Below are 21,058 nucleotides of genomic sequence, written 5' to 3' on the forward strand. Positions count from 1 at the left end.
CACTCCCTCTATTGCTATCCATCATCTTTCTGCGTCTACTTCAACATTCCACTGCCTAAGAGGACTGCATTTCGCTCCCTTGACAGAGCATCTTCATCCAGAGGTGCTACCGTCTAATCAGCCAGGATAGTCTAGTCATCTCCAAGCTCCACTCACCTCAGTACCAATCTGTCAGACAGTCAGCCTGAGGCTCACTCACTCACTTCATTGCATCAGCATGATCTAGTGTTCATCATTCATCTGCATTCTTCTACTTTGTTTTTAAGCTTCTTTGTTACAATTTTGTTGCCGTACACACTATATCTCTCTACTTTGTTTTTAAGCTTCTTTGTTACAATTTTGTTGCTGTACACACTATATCTCTCCCACCGTTTCTTGACACCTTCTAGGAGGAGGTGAAGGATCCCTTGCTACATGCCTTTCAAGAGATCTTCAGCTCTAGATGGATGCAAGGTAGCTTGTATGTTGGTTCCATCTATCTTCTCCCAAAAGGGGGAGACTGATTGAAACTCAGTCACTGCTTCCAAATCACCTTTGCCTGATCACCTTGCCATCACTAGCCCATTAGGCACTCACAAAGATGATTGGTGTCAGACATCACCCCCTCCTGAGTCCTTCCAGACATCGTCCATGACACCCAAACAAGTTTTGTCCAGTCTATTCATTCCGCAGCAGGTTATCGTACACTGTATCAAAAACCCATATGAGAAAATGCAAAGAGGGAAGACCAACAGCAAGAAAGACTGCATGCTGATAGCATTCTCTGGTCAGTATCAGACTTGAAGGCCAGGCTGACCAGTAAGCTTAAGAATAAGGCTACTTGAGCAAGCCGAGTGAAAACTTAGGAAGGGTATGTGCCGAAGCTGATTAGACAAGGCATGCACAGGAAAAGAAACGTAAGGAAGCTATGGAATGTAAACACAGGCCCATTCACAGATTCCACATTGTATACGGGAAAATGGGAGCAAAAAGACCAACATGTTATGAAGAGGAGTATGGAGAAGCAATGACACAAGTGAAGAGGGGCTGGCTGCATTACGGGGGTTGAAACTCTACCTCTATTCGTAACCATCTGCTAGTCACATAGCTCCAATATTCACATTCTCAACTTTGACACCCAAGTTGGTGGTTCCTAGTAAGACATCCTTACCTGAGACAATGTACTGTTATAATTGTCAATATCCTAAAGTACTATTGAATTCTCAAAAGTACTATTCAATTTTCAAAAGGCACAATATTTACTGAATTCTCCTGAACTTCTATTTTGCAATCGTGAGCAAAAGACCCCGCATATTTGCCAAAATCTGAAAATGACCTTCAAACTTTGAGAAAGAATCTGCTTCCAAGGGTAATCCCGGAACCCTCTACATACTGCAAGGGATTGATTGAGAAATTTAATAACTTTCGGGCATGTTGAAAAATCTATCAGTGAGTGGTACACATTTGTCTTAGCTTTTCCAAAAAGAATGGAGATTTTCATACACAGGCATAACCTTCCAATGATTAACATGTATGCAAACACATAAGAGCAAATTTGGGCAGCACACCAATAATATGTCAACCTTGTGGCTCAAAGACTAGCCATGGTTGGAATGCACAAGTCATTTCTTGCAAACTGGTGCATAAATATGAAATTAACAATAGCAAGATTCTAAGTTTAAGGCCATTGGGTTGAAACAATACAAGTAATTATACTATTAGTGAGCTAAAACATGTGGTAATCGCAAATCTGTGAGGTGAAAATTGTGATAGCAGTTGACATTCACGCAAAAGTGTCCCTCTCAAAAAATGGTGTTTCTCGGATACTTTACGGGAAAATGTCAGGAGTAGATGGACAAAGTTTTGATATAGAAGAAAGAATATCTTGGGATTTGTTAGCAAACTTCAAAGCAGAAGAAATATGTGGGAAATATGGAGCCATTTCATATTTTTCCCTATATTAAACTCAAATTCTTATGTTTAATCAGAATGTGGAATTACCTTTGTTAGAGTGAAAGCTCTTTGTTGATCAATTTCCAATGTGTGATAAGCCCCTAGCTGCAGGTATACACAACTGTATTATGTTGAGTTGATCCTAGAAAATGTAAAAAAATGTCACAAGAATGCAACGTATCTGAAAGCTACCTTGACGTGCTCATTTTCAGCAATATTCTTGCCACGAACTCGCAGGACATTTGCTACATTGTCATATTCAATTGCCTGATGCAGCAAGTTAAGATGCACAAAACTTCAAAATGCAGCAAAATATTCCAAGCAACTACTTACAAGGACTTGATTTAAAACAAGAAATTTGCCCTTTTTATCACAGTATATTTTTCCGAAAGAATAAAAAGCACCCCAAAATTCATCATTACCTCTACCTCCACCTCTAGCTTCGTGCGGACTCGTTCAGCTTCTTTAGCTCCTCCTAGTGACTCTCGTTGCACCTTTCTGGTACAATAAAGAAGTATTCAGGATATAATCAGCCACAGCAGCTTGTATACCAATGAAGTTGTTTGGGTGGGGTGGGGGCGTTTTATGGTGTATTGTCAGTTGAAAATATTATATTGTTAATAATTTATTTTAAAGTCTGATTATGAAAGACACTCTATGAAAACAAGGAAACTGCAAGCATACAAGAAACCCTAAATGGGAAACAATCACAGACGCATGCTGAGATGTGTCACGAATAAGTAGGGTGTTATTGCAGGTTAGTATAATCATTGGCCAAGTCACTGCAAACTCAATCTCTGCAAGATGCAAGCTGAATATTGTTACCAACAATGTGGCAAGGTTTATAAGTGATACTATGAATACAGGGCTAGGTGTCAAGTTGGCAAAGAAGATACACTGAAGAGCAAAGATGAAGGCAATAAGGAACTTGGACTCATGATAAACAAGGCTGATACAAGGAAAGCCCCTGCACGTGTTTCTACATGTAGCTGAAGTGAGGGCTTGCAAGATGAGGAAAACAAAGACACCACATGATGCCTGGGCCAGAGGTCTAGAAAGAGCGAACCACTAGGGTCTATATATGGAAAGTCCCAAGTGTGGACTAAAATGTCTAGGTGGACTAAAAAGTGTCTGGCCAGAACCGATTAAAACCAGACCATAAACAAACTACAAGTGTGACGTGTTAAAGCTCCATAATGTCCCCACTGATTTAGTGATAGGGCTCAAATCCAAGAGATGGCATATACATGTATTACTAACACTAAGATGGATGTAGAAAAATGAGCTGAATACAATCAGCTACACTACCAACCTATTGAGTAGATTATAAATCTACCTACCTTCCCATAAAGTGTACTTGTCTAAGCCAACTGCAATACATGCTAGTTTACTGCAAACTAACATATTTGCAATCTATTTGTGTTCAAACAACACCATATACCACAAGCCAACATGTAACCACTGGACTCTGGTGCCACTATTGCTACACAGCTGGAAAATGCAATGCAAGTCTTTGGTCTAACCACCCAAAAAAATATATCAATAAGAATGGCCCTTGGGTACTCACCACATGTATCCTTTTATCATTTACGGTTCACCTTAACCCTATACACACATAGAAAGCACTCATGCATAGCTCTTCGAGCAGTTCTCAATTTTGCATGCTGACTAGACAGGAGAGCCCCCTGCAACACTTATTTCCTTCTACTATGATGATCACTCATATTTTCCCCATGTTTTCTGCTGTAATCACACTCCTTCCCCCTTAAGGCAAGTTGTCATCCTCAACAACAACAATTTCAGTGCCAAGGTTGGGAATCTTTCTTGATTGTCATAACCATTTCAGCTGTGCTCGTTTTAACCGACTTGGACAATCTTTTCAGCTTCTACATGTGACAGTCACTCGCATTTTTCCCATTTTTTCTATTGTTCTCACTATTCTCCCCCTTTAGATGAGTTTCTCACAACTCGAGCCGGAAAACCTGATCTTTTTCAGTATGATGGATGAACCACAAAACCTAGGGGATTAATTCAAGCATGTTATGTTAACCTCTTCTTGAAAGGATATTTTTCTTCGAGTGCTCAACATGATTTTGAGTACATTGCACATTATGCTTTGCAAGTTTAACTATATTGTTGATGTCCACTCAAACTCTTTTTACGTGAAAGGACTCAAACAAATATCAAATGCATTGTGCTATTGTAAGGAAATGCACTAACATGAATACTATTCCAAATTAGATTGCTTTCTGCCTACATAAGCTCTAAACATATCTTCTAGGACTCGATTGACTCAATTGGCTTGACCATCATTCTGTGGATGATCTGTTGAACTCATGCTCAATATAGTTGCTGATTTCTCTCAGTCTGCTCTCCAAAAATGACTATTAAACTTTCTAACTCTATCAAACCACATTGGCAGGCAAACTATCACAAGGACGTGAAAATTTTATGCTTTACTTATGTTTAATTGACATTTGATTAAAGGATTAATCAAATGTGCAATTAAAAGATGCACATGTGTTGCACATGTGAGGTGCAAGCTAATTTTTCACAGTTGAAGGCCAAAGGACCTTATGAAAAAGATCGGTGTCAAAGGCAAAAGTTGTAACAAGTTACACTTGTTAGATTCTAGGTGAATTTTGGTGTCAGTTTGCCCCTAGGACCATTAATTGGCCATTAAGTGTCAGTGGTGACACTAGGGACTAGGCATTAATTAATGGATTAATGCTTGTCCAAGGGTCAAATAATGCATGGGACCACTTTGGGTTGCAAATGGCCTAGCCAATTAATTTTTGGATGGGCAAGGTCAATTTTCTGGGCATGGATTAAGGGCTGAATTAATTTTCAGAATTAATTAATTATGAAAATTAATTAAATGGCTGGAAATTGCTGAAAATGGATTAAGAAAGTTGCCACTTGGCAAAACTTTCCCATGCAAGTGGGGAAAAGGCTAAATAGGGCTAAAGGAAGACGGAAATCTCGTTTTTTCATTTTGGAGCTGTTGGAAAGAGGTGTTGGACTGTTGCTGCCAGCTTTTGGGGCCAATTCCCAGCCATTGGAGACCATTTTGGTGATGGAGATTGCATAAACTTGACCTTGGAAAGCTGACAATTGCTGTTGATGCACTTTCTCCTAAAGATCACAATCTCTGATGCTCCTATTGTTGTTGGTGCATCCGTTTGGGGCTAGTACAGCAGGGCAGCAACTGATTTTGATCAGTTCTTCGCAACAAATCTCAAAATTTTCTCTTTTTACAGCATTCTCTCATCTCCTTCAGCCTATGCTCAGCCATTCTCAGCAATTCTCAGCCATTCAAAGGAGATCTCAGCCATTTTTGGTGGATTGATTCGTAATTTCTACAGTAAACCCTAATTTATAGCAGAAATTAGGGTTCAGCAGCCACCTTGGGATCTGTGCCAAAGATTGAAGGCTCACGGGATTGAAATCAGTAGCTGATAATTGAAGATTATCAAGGGATTTCAGGAGCCAACCCATCCCAAATTGATTTGGGGCAGCATTTGGCCAGCCAAGGGTCAAATTGGAGAAGAAGTCCTGGGTGAATCAAGGGGCAAATGACCTAAAAGGCTTACTGGTCATTTATGACAGCAAGAGCAATTGGTTAGCAGGAGGAGATTGAAGGATCTCAAGTTGTACTCCTTCCAATTGAATGAAACCTAAAGAAATACCGCAAAGAGCGCCAGTTTTGGGGCCAACACGGAGTCTACTATCCAAGAATGTTATGATAAAGTGTGTATTTCATTTTATGTGCATTTATTTATTACTGTAATTAACTCTTAAATCAGGTTATCACCACCCATTCCAAGAAGGAAGGCTGGTTTCACAAACCATATTAAAGATGAATATTATCTACAAAGAGCCTACAAAATCTAGTGTCTTTATCTCACTCTTTGAAGGATAAACTGATTGAGCTTGGTCAACCAATCCATGATCATCCAAACCAAGTTGTGGCCATCCCTAAATCTTGAATGCATTTACCTATGGTGAAAATGACATTGTGGCATAAGGAATCAAAATTTCTACAGACTATGTCTACATGTCCTTCTAATTGTAGTTTTAACTTAGTCCCACTCAATATACTACTACAAATTTATTTTTAGAGATAAATTCTCTAATTTTATTCTCTATTACATATAATTCAAAGTTATTATATTGGACACAAGCTCCAACATATCACTAACATAACTCACTTTCTTCACTCTTGCATGAAATTTCATATAAAATTCCACCAATAATCTCAATATTCATAGTTTCAAGAACAGAATAATAAAGGGGGCTTAAGCAACCCACTGTAGATGATGATGGCGTCAACAAGCTAGGGCAAAACACAATCTGTAAGAGTCACTTGGCCAAGCAACCTCCTATTTATAGATGTGGATCCTCCCAAAGTTTGGGTGTTTGCTTATGGGACACAAACACTTAAGTAAAAATTTTAGTTTTGGGACTGTCCTAATGAGCTAACAAACATTTAATGTGGTGCATCTTTTTAAGCTTAAACTTAACAGCCATAGCAAACTGCAAGGACAACCTGAGTTTTGACTACAGTAGCCTGTTCAGGGCAGCAAATTTTGCATTTGGCACAACCAACTTTATGTTTGGTGGCATAAGCATTGCCTTTTTCTGTAGGGAAGAAACCAGATGGTCTCAAACAGTCCAGAAGCAGCAAACTCAACATTAGGTGGCACTAAGCCTTTGTTTCGGTTGCAAATAACATTGTGACAGGCTGGAGCATGCCTTGATGGGCAGCAAGAATAATCACCAGAGGTAGAATTGCGTGTTTTGGCCAGCAACACCAGCATGGAGGCAGTAGAAAGCAGTCAGAGACACTCAGCATTATCAATGATCAGCAATCTCCCGTCTTTTGGTAGCTGGAGCAGCAACACCCCTCTAGATGCAGTCATGGCTGTTCAATGGCTGTTGTGGCAGCAAAGTGTTAAGCTACCCCAAAATTAAGCCATGCATTAGTCGCAATTAGCAGCTGAATAATTCAGCTCTCATACAGGCCCATCAATTTATGTTACTAAAGCTATTATTTTTTGATAGGACAACTGGCGCAAAAGGTTCTATAGGTCTATCTCTCATGAAGGAGCTCATGGCCTCCGCTACAAATAAGAATAAGAAGGGGGCTCATGCATAGCCCTGTCTCACTGATCACTTAATGTAAAATCTCTCCTCTGGTCCCCCTTCGTCATAATCTAGTTGTGTGTTGAGGAATCAAGAATTGCTACTCCCCTGACCCACTACAAAGGAAATCCCATCCTCAACATCGTGCCCTCAGGGAAACCCCAATCTATTCATGGTCATATGCCTTCTTGAAGTCAAGGAGGAGCACAATGAGGTCATGATTCCTTAAGCAAGCAAGAGCGATGGACTCTCAGAAGGCAAAGATATTCTGAGATGCTACGCTCTCGGACAAAGCCAATCTTTGTGGATGGATGATATCTGGCACATCAACAGGACTAGTCTGAGATTGATTGCTTTGCAAGGATCTTATAAGCAATTCCAAGCAAAGTGATCAACCTCCACTATGTGATCTTTAATCCGTCTCCACTTTCCTTGGAAATGAGGTGAATCAATCCCTTGGAAAGTCTCTCTGTTATAGCCCCTAATGTCAAAATCTCTTGGAAAGTGGGACATGAGGTCTACACTGATAAGATCCTAGTAGCTCAAAGAATGATTTATCCAATCTATCTTCTCGTACACACTTGCCTAGAGGTAGTGCTAGAAGTGCCTTCTCCAACTCCTCCTTTACAAAAAAGGTCATCAAGTAATCTGTTCATCCTATCTGTGTCCACCCTCTTAGTGCTCCACCATATTCTCTATGTTCCTCTCATAATTGGAGGGGTCTAGTTGTGGATCCAAGCAAGGCTATGTACTACTATGTAACCACTTATCCCACCTACAAAGAGGCCTATGCAATGGATCCATCAGCTATCCCAAGTCTTTGCACACCCATTAGAAGAAGCTTTTGAATTTAACCTGTACTCTGATCTGACTTCCTTCATGGCATCAATCTCTACTCTAGCAATATGTATCCTCTCTAACATCCATCTACACCCAACACATCTCTCCTCCCTTTGTAATGCAGCCAATGATGCTCTAGCGATCCTCCACATGATAGCATCATGTTCAAAGAGTGACTTTTATATGCATGATAATGCCATGTTCAAAGAAATTGACAAAGAAGTAGATCTATGCAAGAGAGCCTAGAAAAAAGAATTGAGCACCTATGGGACACATTTATTGGGCCTGGGAAGTACACATAGACTAGCCATCTTAAATGGTTATCACAATGGCCAAGATTAGACACGTCACACACTAACACTTTGTAATCACAAAGAAGGGGTAAGTTGTAAAGAAATGCAAGTCCAAAGAATACAAGCACAATCGTATAACAGAGGCATAGACTGATAAAGAAACACAATTACGGTTAGGGTTAACATAAAGACAATGAAAGCACAAGACGAATGAAATCTGAATAATGAATAAATACAATGCTCAATGCAACAAAAACACCATGCAAGGTGAAAATTGGACCCCGAACTCCCTTCTCTCAAGGACCGGGGCAAAGAGTATAAGTAGAAGAGTGTATCACACTCCAATGGATAAGTGTTTGGCAGCAGCAAACACATAGGATGCTGGATCAGTGATAGACAGACAGTCCGGGGCTGGAAATCTGCAAACACAGGTAAACACAGTAGTGCTGCTGACGTGGGCAGCAGGGTGGGTGGCAAGCTGATAGGCTGTACAACAGCTCAAGGAGGTACGGAAGCAGTAAACACAGGCTAGAATAGCCTGTGACAGCAGTTGCCAGCTGGTAGGAGTGTCCAACACAGCAGTAGAAGTTTAATCTCCATGCACCAGATGGTAGATATACTTGAGTAATGAGAATGCTTTTTGAAATCCCCTCAGGTTGGTGTGTGAAGGAACATGCAGTGTCTGAAATGGAAATGTAAATGGTGTGAATGGTAATGGTGATACAACAAAAGAAGCAAGTGGGCTGGTGTTAGCAAATATATCAGTTCATGGCTGAGTCTGTGCATGTCAGTGGGTTAGGGCACCAGAATATTATCTTGATTATTTAGGCTTTTTTTTTTGCATTTTATGATGGTCATTTTAGCACATATTGCTGGCTGACCTGAAATGATTTATGGCATTATTTTTGCCTATTTTTTCAGGCTTCTCCTCCACATTCATTGATCATTCATCACCTGATTGGTTCTAGTAGAGGGAGAGAGACAAGTGCCAGTGCCTTCACAGTCAGTGACTAACATTAGTTCTGTACTATCTCATATCTTGGTATATGGATTCCATTTCCCGAGTATCTCTTTGCTTCTAAGTTCCTTGTGCAATGTTCTTTTCTTTTGCAGTGTTTCTTTTTCTCTTTTCTTTGTCTCTTGTGTACAGCAATCTATTATGGCAATTGTCCACACGTTCCATCATTGCATCCACTTCTAACAAATGGATAGGTTTTAAAATTGTGGTATAAATGTGGCGGATGCAAATATATTACATTGATTTTAATTTAAAGATGCAAATTGAAATGATGATGAAGATGTTGAATGCATAGAAGATGAAACACCATACTCATTCTAACTTTGAGAAGTAAAATTCAAAGAGGGAAAAGTAAAAGAGTTACGAATCTTTTTCTTATAATCACCTCCTCGTGTATTAACATTCAAGAGGATTTTTACCATGATCAACATATGGCACTCTAACTTCATCATGATCTTTACCAAACTACTACAAAGAAGTAGATATAAAAGAGGAAAAAGGAACAAAAATCGAAACTTGTGTACCTTGCACCAACACCATAGAAGATAGAAGAGATTGAGAGCAACATACTCCAAATCCCTTTCTCCAAGAGGGGGGGGCCATCCTTGTGGCAAAAAACTATATATACCTTCATTGAGAATATATTGTTAAATTTTTATATTTCTGTCAAGCTCTTCAACCTTCTTGGCTCTCTGAGCCATGGTCAACTACAACTCCTTGTCTATGATAGACTAAGGACATGTCTCTCCAATGTAGCCAAACAGATCTCCACCTATGTCGAAACCTTCCAAAGTTGGCTGTGGAAGCCACTCTTGCTCAATTCTCAGTATAGTCTCCTTGGGAAACTAAGTAGCTGTGGACATGTTCAATGTCATCTTCCCTCTATAATTCATATTTCTGAAGATAAAGCTTTTTCATGAAAGATCTAGGTTTCTTCAATGAGTACCTAGCTCTAATACCATGTGAAGAAATACTTGTCTCTATAGAATACGAACACAACCATACAACAAATGCACTGGCTGATTAAGAAACACAGTTAGGGTTAAGGCTAACATAGAGACAATGAGCACAAAAGATGAAAATCTAAATAATGAATAAATACAACCATCAATGCAACAAACACACTATGCAAGGTGAAAACTCACTCCTAAACTCCCATGTCTTGAGGATCAGGTCAAAGAGTACAAGCAAAAGAGTGTATCATACTTTGACAGCCCTGAAATGAAGCAAGCAACCTCTAAGAGTAACCAGCAATAGCAAACGCAACAATAGAATGTTGAATCAGTGACAAATAGATAATCACGTGTTGGAAATCTGCAAACACATATAATAGCAGTGATGATGTGGCAGTTGTATGTACCCTATAGACTCCAAAATACAAATTTGTTGACATGATGGGCATGGTGAATACATGAAATAAGTAAATGCAATAATGCATTTTGTAGGGAGTTTAGATGAATACATAACAAATACTCTCTAGGGTCGTGTTTCTTTGTAATGAAAGTTTGGTAAATTAATTCATTAAGCTTGTTTTGGGGCCATTGTAAGTGGCTAATCAGCATGTAATGCATTTTAAGCTAAACATAAGCATGTCAGAGTGTAGCAAGTAAGCACATGACTAGATTGAAAGAAAGAAGTGAATATATAGAAGTGAATATATATATATATATATATATATACATATATATATATATATATATACATATATATATATATATATAGAGAGAGAGAGAGAGAGAAGAACATTGAAGACTCCAAAGTATGAATATTGGATGCTAAAGACAAATATATACAATAGGCTGTTGAAGTATCACCATTTGGACCAAATTTTGGAAATTCATACCCTTCAGTTGTTCCTTTTGATCTTAGAACATAGAAACTAGATCCTCCCATTTAAGGGTCTTTGTCCACCCTGAAGCAATCAAAGTGGAGTAGAATGCACTGAATTTAGGAGGGGCAACTATGATAACAAAGTAATCACCATAATCTTAGAGGAGATTGTCTTGCCTACATTCTATACCTACATCTATAGCTATTAAAGCTTGTTCACATGCCCCCACATGGAAGTGGACTTGCTTGGATTCAAAGTCCACATCTACACCTCCAAAGAAACCCTCTTCATGACAATCATCCTATTTTAGAGCTGATCTAGTTCAAGCCATATTTCCAGTGCATTGGTAAGATGTTCAATATGGGCTATCATGCCTAGACTACGTGAAAGAAATAAGAAAAATAAATATGGGCATTCAAATTGTCCCAGTGTGTTTGTACCTTTACTAACTCCACTTTCTGCGAAGAAGAAAGTTTGGAAAGATCCCAAGCCAATGGACAGTCAATGGCCTCCATCACAAGCTCCGCCAAATCATAAGACTCTAAGATGGTAAGCATCATCACCCACCAAATATGGCAATTCTCCCCATCTAGCTTTTGATCTGGTGGAAGAGCTGGTAACATGGGAACCTTCCAATCCATAATCGCTTGGAACTCCACATCGATTTCTAGTGACATAGCTCTTGAATAATCTGCACAAAACAAAGGGTAGCCTCCTCTGACTCCAAAAAGGCAACCTACTAAGGCTTCTTCCACTCGTCCTTCACATGCCTTGACAATCGAAGGCAAATAAAAATTAAAACTTGCTATAAAAGGCTGAAAACGTAGGCCTTTTCTCCTTCTTTGACAGAAAAACCTACATAATTAAAGCAATCTCCCTTCCTTTCCCGAGTATCTCTGCTTGCTTCAGCCCTATGTCAATGCATAGCCCTCCTGCATGCCCTCAAATGCTAAAAACGCAGCCTTGGTGTCATGCTAAAACCTGCTCTTCAAATCTGCCCACAATCAATCAACCCTTCTATGCTACTTATGCTGAAACCTGCTCTTCAAATCTGCCCACAATCAATCAACCCTTCTATGCTACTTACACAATGCCTCCCTAAACATCCCAAGTGCTACTTAACAAAGGACACCTCGTACATCCATAATGGCTCTTTGCAAACTAGCTTACAAACATTGGATTTGAGTAGATCCTTGGAGAAATGTACGAGGGAATAAGCAAAGGCCTTGCATAGATCAGCCATGTATGCATTCCCACACACCTTGCTTGATGTAGATCCATGGGCTCTACTACTCCCCAAACTAGTCAATATGAATAGTGCAAAGTTACTCATGCTCACTTACAAGGAGAGATGGAGCTAGGCACCTGGACACATCATCAAGTACATGACAACTTGCCCCTGAAATAGGAAGGAACAGGAGGAGCTAGCCAACAGACCAAAATCTGTCGACAGATACAACACAAGGTAATAACTGCTGCCAAGCTGAATAAATAAAGTGCCATGTGGATCAAAATATGGCCACCACCATTCTGCTGCCCATAAGAAGGGGCCATAAACTGTCCCACCAGTATGCAGGAATGTTCCCCCAGCAGCAAAAGTGGTCACCCAGCATTCACGAACAGTAGAGCCTGTCACCTACTCAAAAGGGACAACTGCAAATGTGCCATGTTGGACTGCCTGGGATTGGCCAAGATGGAACTGAGAGGCCATGGACGAGACAAAGATACCTAATCTCCACTGAACGTGCCTGTGAAGAAGGCTACTGCCATGATTAAAAGACTAATGCATGACAGTGTAAGAGCTCCAGAAGTCCTCATCTGACTCATATTGAGGCTCAAAAGAAAGAGATGAACACAGAAAAGGACATAGATAAACATGTTTGCTAAAACGTTACTTGGCTCTTTTTTCTTTCTTTCTTTTTTTGTTGAAGGCAAGGAGCCTTGCTGTCGTTTCCTCTGGGGCTTCTTTACAAAACTAATCCAATAAGGAAAGGAAGGGCCACAAGCAACCAAACAACTGAAATGATGAATACCTAACTGACTAAGGGCAAAACTGCTCATGCCCCCCACTCATGATGGGCTGATAAGGAGGAATAACAATAATGATAAGATGAAGCCTGGCCCTTGTCAAGATTGTGGGAGAGAAGGAAGGAGTCTCACTTGAAGCTTTCTTGCTTGCACAATGGGGGAATACACACAAGGGTGGAGGCTGAAAACAGTTTTCCTCTTCTTAGTTGTGTAAGCCAAAAGAACTCAAGTACAAAGAAATAGAAAAGCCCTATATATGGGTCTCAAACCAAACTCAACTAACTAAGGTGGCATATTAACTGAGCCACGAACTAGAGTAGATAAGGATAGCTATCATGTAACTATTATTCATGGGCGGTGTACCAACCGCATCCGCAACTGACAAGTCGGTGACATAAATACACAACGGTCACCCTGGCGTATCACGAGTGGAGCTCGATATCTCAACACTCCCCCTCGAGCTCAATCCCAATTCCTGCACACCAAGCAGGTCTCTGAACTTGCGCAGCTTCTCTGCGCCCAATGCCTTTGTGAATATGTCAGCTACCTGATCCTCTGTGCTGACATAAACTAGATCAATAAGACCTAGTAAAACCCTCTCTCGCACATAGTGATAATGCACCTCAATGTGCTTTGTTCTAACATGATAGACTGGGTTATTTGCCAAGTGTATACTACTCATGTTATCACAATAAATGACAACTGGCCCATCTGTAGACTGATGCATATCATAAAGTAGCTTATGCAACCAAGCTACCTCACATGCAGCCATTGCTGCACCCCTATACTCTGCCTCTGTGCTCGATAGGGCAACTGTAGGCTGTTTCTTGCTGCTCCAAGTGACTGCAGCACTCCCAAAAGAAAACACATATCCACTAGTAGATCGTCTATCAGAAATACTACCAACCCAATCAGCATCAGTGTATCCATGCAATTGTATCTAAACCCCAGTCTCATAAAATAGTCCATACTGCAATGTGGACTTCACATACCTGAGTATGCGTCTAGCCGCATCCAAATATGGTTTCCTTGGAGCCTGCATAAACTGACTTACCAATCCAACAACATAGCTCAAATCTGGCCTGGTAATAGTCATATAAATCAAACTTCCTACTATGCGTTTGTACATAGTAGGGTCTTCTAGAAGCCCACCTGCATCTGTGCTCAACTTCACATTCTGCTCCAAAGGAACTGAAATAGGCTTACAGCCTGTCATCCCATATTTGGACAGCATGTCCAATCCATACTGCCTCTGCAAGAGCTGTATCCCACTTGGTGATCTAATCACCTCAATGCCCAAGAAATAACGCAGCTCTCCCAAATCCTTCATCTCAAACTTCTGCTTCAATAGCATTTTTACATGAAGGATATCTTCATCACTGTCACCTGTCATAATCAAATTATCAACATAAATGACAAGTAGCATAATACCTTTCTCTGTTTTTCTCACATAAAGTGAAAAATCTGCCTTGGAAATCTAAAAGCCAATAGTGACAAGATACTGTCCTATCTTGTCAGACCATGCTCTAGGTGCTTGCTTCAAGCCATACAAGGCTTTCTTCAACCTGCAAACAAACTCAGGATGAACAGCATGCACATAACCTGGTGGTTGCTCCATATAGACCTCTTCTTGCAAATCACCATGCAAGAAGGCATTCTTTACATCCATCTGATGTAAAGACCATCCCTTTGATGCAGCCATAGCAATGACTGCTCTTACGGTTGCTATCCTTGCAACCGGACTAAATATTTCTTCATAGTCAATGCCATATGTTTGTGCATACCCCTTGACTACTAATCTTGCCTTGTATCTGTTCACAAAACCATCTGCATTGTGCTTCACCTTATAAATCCACTTACAGCCAATTGCATTTTTACCTTTAGGCAAAGGTACCAATTTCCATGTATCATTTGCTTCCAAGGCATCCATTTCTTCATCCATGGCTTTCTCCCATTTTTCTTTTCCCATGGTTTGCTCAAAAGAAGTGGGTTTTGGTTCCTATATCACTTTGACCATATATGCATAGTGAATGGCTGTAAATCCATCATATTTCAGCCTATCCACAGGATACCTAGCTCTCGTAGACCTGCGCAAAGTAGGTTCACTCCCAGGTGTTCTCAAAACATCCCTGGTCTTCCTTACTCAAGATGTAACAATAGAAGGAATACCCAACTCATCATCAATGCTCTGTTCTGAGCCACTGGATTCACCATCCACATAAGAGTGACCTGCATTCACATCAAACACGGGCTGATCAACCTTCTCTTTTCCTTTTCGTGATACCTGCATACCACTATCTGCATTGCTTTGAGAAGATTCTCCTGATCTCAATCTGCCTTTCCATGGCAAAGAATGTGAACCACTGCTAGAGGACGCTCCAGGTCCACTAATATTTTGTGACTGCTGCTGTGAATTCTGTGCAGCATTACCATTTTGTGCATCTACATCATAAATCACATTTACTGGTTTATACCACCTACTCATCTCATCAAAAACATCTCTGCTCACTGTAAACTTACGGATAGAAGGGTTATAGCATCTATACCCTTTTTGCTACAGAGAGTAACCAATAAAGATGCACTTCTCAGCTTTTGGATCTCAACTCATCTGGCACATGTACATAAGCAATGCAACCAAAAATTTTCAAATGAGAAATATCTGGTTTCCTACCAGTATACCTCTCCTCTGGAGTCATTCCATGTATTGCTGCAGTGGGAGTCCTGTTCATTATGTAGACTGCTGTAGCAACTGCTTCAGCCCAATAAAAAACTGGCAAGTCTTTTTCATTGAGCATGGCACGAGATACCTCTCCAATATGCCTGTTTCTCCTTTCTGCAATTCCATTTTGTTGTGGGGTATGACTGCATGAATATTGTTGCTTTATGCCATGCTCCTGCAAGAACCTTGCAAACTCATTTGAGAGGTACTCTCCCCCTCCATCTGACCTTAGGCATTTTATCTGCATGCCTGTTTCTTTTTCAACCATAGCTTTAAGAGTTTTGAAGTGCCCAAAAACTTCACTTTTCTTTTTCATAAAATACACCCAAACTTTTCTGCTATAGTCATCAATAAAAGTGACAAAATAATGACAATCCCCAAGAGATGCAGCTTTAGTAGTCCACACATCAGAGTGAATTAATTCCAATGGCTTCTCATTCTCTTGAACATGTCTAGAAAATGGTTTTCTTGCCTGTTTTCCAAACTGACAGGCTTCACATACCTTATGCATTTCTGTAACCTTGAATTTGGACAATCCTGCAACAATATTTTGGACCTGCATTGATTTAAGTCGTTGTACATTAACATGACCAATGCGTTTATGCCAGATATCAATATCTGCAACTACACCGGTCCCATGTGCAAACATTGCTGCACTCAATTCAGGCATGTCTGCATCCAACGTAAACATTCTGCCCTTCTTCTTTCCTTTTGCTATCAAGTGACATTTATTTTTCATATCCTCAACAAAGCATCCATAAGGATTAAATCTGACCTGCAAGCCCTGCTCAACCATTTGACCAACAGAAACCAGATTCTTGGTGATATTCGGAACATGAAATACATCGGACAGGTATTTCTTTTTCCCATCCTGCATAGACAAATGAATTTTTCCAATCTGCACAATAGGATGTGCAGTATCATCACCAATCTCCACAAATCTTGGTTTTTCCATTTTCCTTGCATCCTCCATCCATTCTACATGACCTGTCATGTAGTTTGATGTACCTGAGTCAACATACCATACATCATTGCTTTCTTCTGCACTTGTCACAGAATTGTTCATGTGCTGCACCATAAACAAATGCTCATTTATGTCATCACCCTGTCTACTAGAAGATGCATAATTCCCTTGTTGCAGTTTTTCATTCATGATGTCATTCTGCTTTTTATAGCAGTCTTTAGCCATATGACCCATTTTACCACAGTATTAGCATTCAACATTACTGTTTGCATTTTGGCCTCTTTGCCATCCACCACGACCTCTTTGGCTCCCCCTGCCTCTAGAGTTACCACGTCCTCCTCCATAGGACTGGTTTTCTTGAGTTTGCTACATATTCTGATTTCTGCCACGGCCTCCAAATCGGCCTCCTCTACCTCTGCCTCTACCTCTTCCAGCATTTGAGTAGAAGACAGCTTCTTTTGAAGTTCCTCCTGAAGAAGATGCACCACCATTTCTCTGCTCCTCAGAAATTAGAAGAGCAATCAACTCCTCAAAATCAAGAAATCTTCCACGGACGGAAATGGACGTTCGGAACTGTGCATAATCCTTTCCTAGACCATTCAAGGTCACTGAGACTAAATCATCTTCCACTGGCGACCCAATGGAAGCAAGTGCATCTGCAATCTTCTTCACCTTCATGTGGTAGTCATTGATGCTCATACTTTCTCTTTGCACATTGTGCAACTCTTGCTTGAGCTGCATTTTCCTGGCTTGCGTATTTGTGCTATATATTTTTGACAAAGTATCCAATGCCTCATTTGGCGTACTTGCATCTTGAATATGCACAATCATAGAGTCTGAAATGCTGATAGACAGCCAGTATATAACTTTCCTGGCTCTCTCATGCCATGCTTTAAATGCCTGCATTTGCTATTGATTGGGAACATCAGGAAGAACTGATTCTTCTTCATTTCCTGCAACAAATTCCCAATATCATTTTCCCATAAGGAAATTCGTCATTCTAAACTTCCATGCTTGGAAGTTGTTCTTGTTAAGCTTTTCAGTGACAATCTGTGAGAGAGAATCAGACGCCATTACAGAACACTGCAAAAAATTATGTCACTGCAAAGAACACAGCTTCAGCCTCACAAAGGCAAATCTGCAAAACTGACGAAAGTGGTATTTGACCACACAGTCACTTCCTAGTGACGATTTTGCATCAACAGGCAACAGGGATGATTCTGTAACTCCCAATGTCTCTGCGCACAAGCATACGATGCAATTTCTACAGTAACTTTTCACCGACCTGTAGAACAGTGACTGCACAGTATAAAACTGGGCCTTTTCCTGAGTGCGTGCAGAAAACTTCCGTCTCCAAAACAGGCCTCGAAATGGCCTCAAATCAAAAAAACAGGGTCGCCAGGGGCTAAAGCCCTTCCCCGCAGCATATACTGCCCTCTTGCTTCACCGCGAAGGGCGTCTCAACCTGAGACAATGCACTCTTGCAATTTCTGGCTGTGCTACCTACAGAGATCTGCTCCCAAAACAGAAAATGAAAGCAACAGTGCTCCTCTTACCAGAACACCGCAAGCTTGGCTTGCTTTCTTAAGCTCCTTACCACGAACAAGGCTCTGATACCATGTCAAGATTATGGGAGAAAAGGAAGGAGTCTCACTTGAAGCTTTCTTGCTTGCACAATGGGAGAATACACACAAGGGTGGAGGCTGAAAATAGTTTTCCTCTTCTTAGTTGTGTAAGCCAAAAGAACTCAAGTACAAAGAAATAGAAGAGTCCTATATATGGGTCTCAAACCAAACTCAACTAACTAAGGTAGCATACTAACTGAGTCATGAACTAGAGTAGATAAGGATAGCTATCATGTAGCTATTATTCATGGGCGATGTACCAACCGCGTCTGCAATTGACAAGTCGATGACATAAATACACAACGATCACCCTGGCGTATCACGAATGGAGCTCGATATCTCAACAGCCCTTTCCCTAGTGCTAATGATCGTAAGACAAAAGTAGGAAAAAGGCAGTTCAAGTCCACGTTGACAACAATATCAAATGGATTAAATAAAGAAATTTTCAAAATTAAAAAACAAGAGATTCAAAGATGGCAAATAGTTATTTAAGTTCTCAAAATCCAAACTTATTTGGATTCATGTAGTACATGTTCTAACATTTGCTGTGCCAGATTCGCCTTGGCACTAACACAGTAACATTATGAGGATGAACGAACCAAAGGAATGATTGTCACATAATGGATAAGGTTTTGATTGATGATTACACACAATCCAGAATTTACAAGTATAATGATAGATCTTGCCAATCTAAAATGCATCAAGTGTTGAAACAAATAAGAGTATCAAACTTGGGAAATCATCCAGATATATCCACTTTAATTTCTTAACTATACAAATATACCAAAAATGGGCTCAAACAATTGCAGTTTTGATTGATGATTACACACAATCCAGAATTTACAAGTATAATGATAGATCTTGCCAATCTAAAATGCATCAAGTGTTGAAACAAATAAGAGTATCAAACTTGGGAAATCATCCAGATATATCCACTTTAATTTCTTAACTATACAAATATACCAAAAATGGGCTCAAACAATTGCAGTTGCTCCACTTGTGAGGATCATAGTATCTTAGTTTTGTGATATAGTTAAGTCCCCCAAGAATCCAGCATGCTCATTTAGGCACTTTGTTAATGTGACAGTCTATGTTAAAAAGGATGGATCATTTACCGAACAGTAACTGCAGCAAGATGATCTCCTTTTGCTATCAAGTTATATGCATGCCAAAGATCTTCTGGTTCTTCTGGCAACAACTGAACGGCAACAAAAGCAGAGAAATTCAGATTCAATGGTTGAAGACAAAGACATGATGTGTGAAGGCGTGTGAGTGTGCATGGTATTCATGGTATGCATGCATTGCGTATGAGCAAAGGCAGACATAAAATGCAGTCATATGGAAATAAGTGGTAAATGATAACGGTGAGCAAACGATCTAATGCATGTTTCTTAGCACAATACGTAGTTCAGATAGCAAATTGGAGTAATTTGCCTGTCAAAAACGTATGTAATTTAGCTGCAACAACATAACATTGAATGATAGGACCGCCAGCCACCTCAATGGCACCTTAACATGAAGCGCAGTTATATGGAAATATGTGATGGCAGTAATCAAACGATCTGATTCAAAGTATTTTAGCCTTACACTCAGTTCAGAGAGTAAATTGCAGTGATTGTCCTGGCAACAACCTGTGTAATTGAGCATGTAAGACCATAAAAGTAAATCGAAGGACATAGCCAGTCAGCTCAACTGCACCTTGACACTTCCAGGACCGTTAAGCGTATAATCTCTCCGTGTGATCTTCATTCTTCCAATCGAAGGCTCCGTTGCACGACAGATGCGCACATCCGGCGAAGGAGTGCGCGAGAGAGAGAGAGAGAGAAAGAGAGAAACAAAGAGAAAGGGAAAGAGAGAGAGCCGTGGTGAAAACAATCGCAAGGAACAAAATTACGAAAAGTATGATGTTTTTTAATCTAAAATAGTCTGTAGTATCTCTTATTTTCGTCTATGCATCTCTTATTATTTTCGAATTCTTTTGGGATCTACCAGGGTTGTCACAAAACCTGATAGCATTCTACGGTGACACAAGTTCCAAGGATCCCATAGAATAAATTTTTTTAAAACTATCTCTTATTTTCGAATCTACCAAGACTATCATCAAATTTGATAGCACCCTATGGTGGCACAAGCTCCAAGAATCCCAATGAGAATAAATCTTTATTTTTTTAATCTATGTGTGTGTGTTCAAGCTCGAGGGGTCTGGCACACCTCCCTCTTAGCTCATCTTTCACCATAGCTACAACCTTGCACATCTTGGACATCCTCACTCTAAACATTGCAAAGATGCCACTCAACTCAACGCTACCAGCAACCATTGCTCCCTCACTTACCACTTCCTTTTGTCCACTCACCTACAACCACCCAACTCACCTATCGATTGCATGTCCAATTTTTGAGATAAAGAGGGATCTATTTGTGAGGTCACTTTGGGATGCTCTGTGTGTGTGTGTGTGTGTGCGTGTGTGTGTGGATAGCATTTTAGTGTCATGATAGCTCGTACAATGGAATATTGTTACATCCTCTAACAATAACCTCTTTGTAATAAACATGTGCATGAACATGTATGCCTTCTCTAATGCAGCACTACTCAACTAGGGACTCCCACGTACCACCATTGTGATTTGTGAAGCAAAGTTTGGGCTCTTCTGTATCAGGTGAAG

The 21,058-nt window shown here is 40.2% G+C and overlaps 1 protein-coding gene across 2 annotated transcripts in view; it reads right to left on the reverse strand.

The window, feature by feature from the left end:
- Positions 1–20,256, reverse strand: part of PEL1 (Eukaryotic release factor 1 (eRF1) family protein) — a 105,573-nt gene extending 85,317 nt beyond the window's left edge. For both annotated transcript variants that reach the window (XM_087670792.1, XM_087670791.1), the window contains exons 1-5: positions 20,094–20,256; positions 19,511–19,593; positions 2,355–2,430; positions 2,125–2,199; positions 1,981–2,037 (exon numbers count right to left, since the gene is read on the reverse strand). In XM_087670792.1, coding sequence (XP_087526918.1) covers positions 1,981–2,037; positions 2,125–2,199; positions 2,355–2,430; positions 19,511–19,593; positions 20,094–20,144 — 342 coding nt within the window. In that variant the 5' untranslated portion in view covers positions 20,145–20,256. The remainder of the gene's footprint in view (positions 1–1,980; positions 2,038–2,124; positions 2,200–2,354; positions 2,431–19,510; positions 19,594–20,093) is intronic.
- Positions 20,257–21,058: the final 802 nt, after the last annotated feature.

This window comes from Lygodium microphyllum, chromosome 28, assembly GCF_053477565.2.
Source record: "Lygodium microphyllum isolate KBCC chromosome 28, Lygodium_microphyllum_v1.1.10, whole genome shotgun sequence".
Classification (NCBI taxonomy): Eukaryota; Viridiplantae; Streptophyta; class Polypodiopsida; order Schizaeales; family Lygodiaceae; genus Lygodium; species Lygodium microphyllum.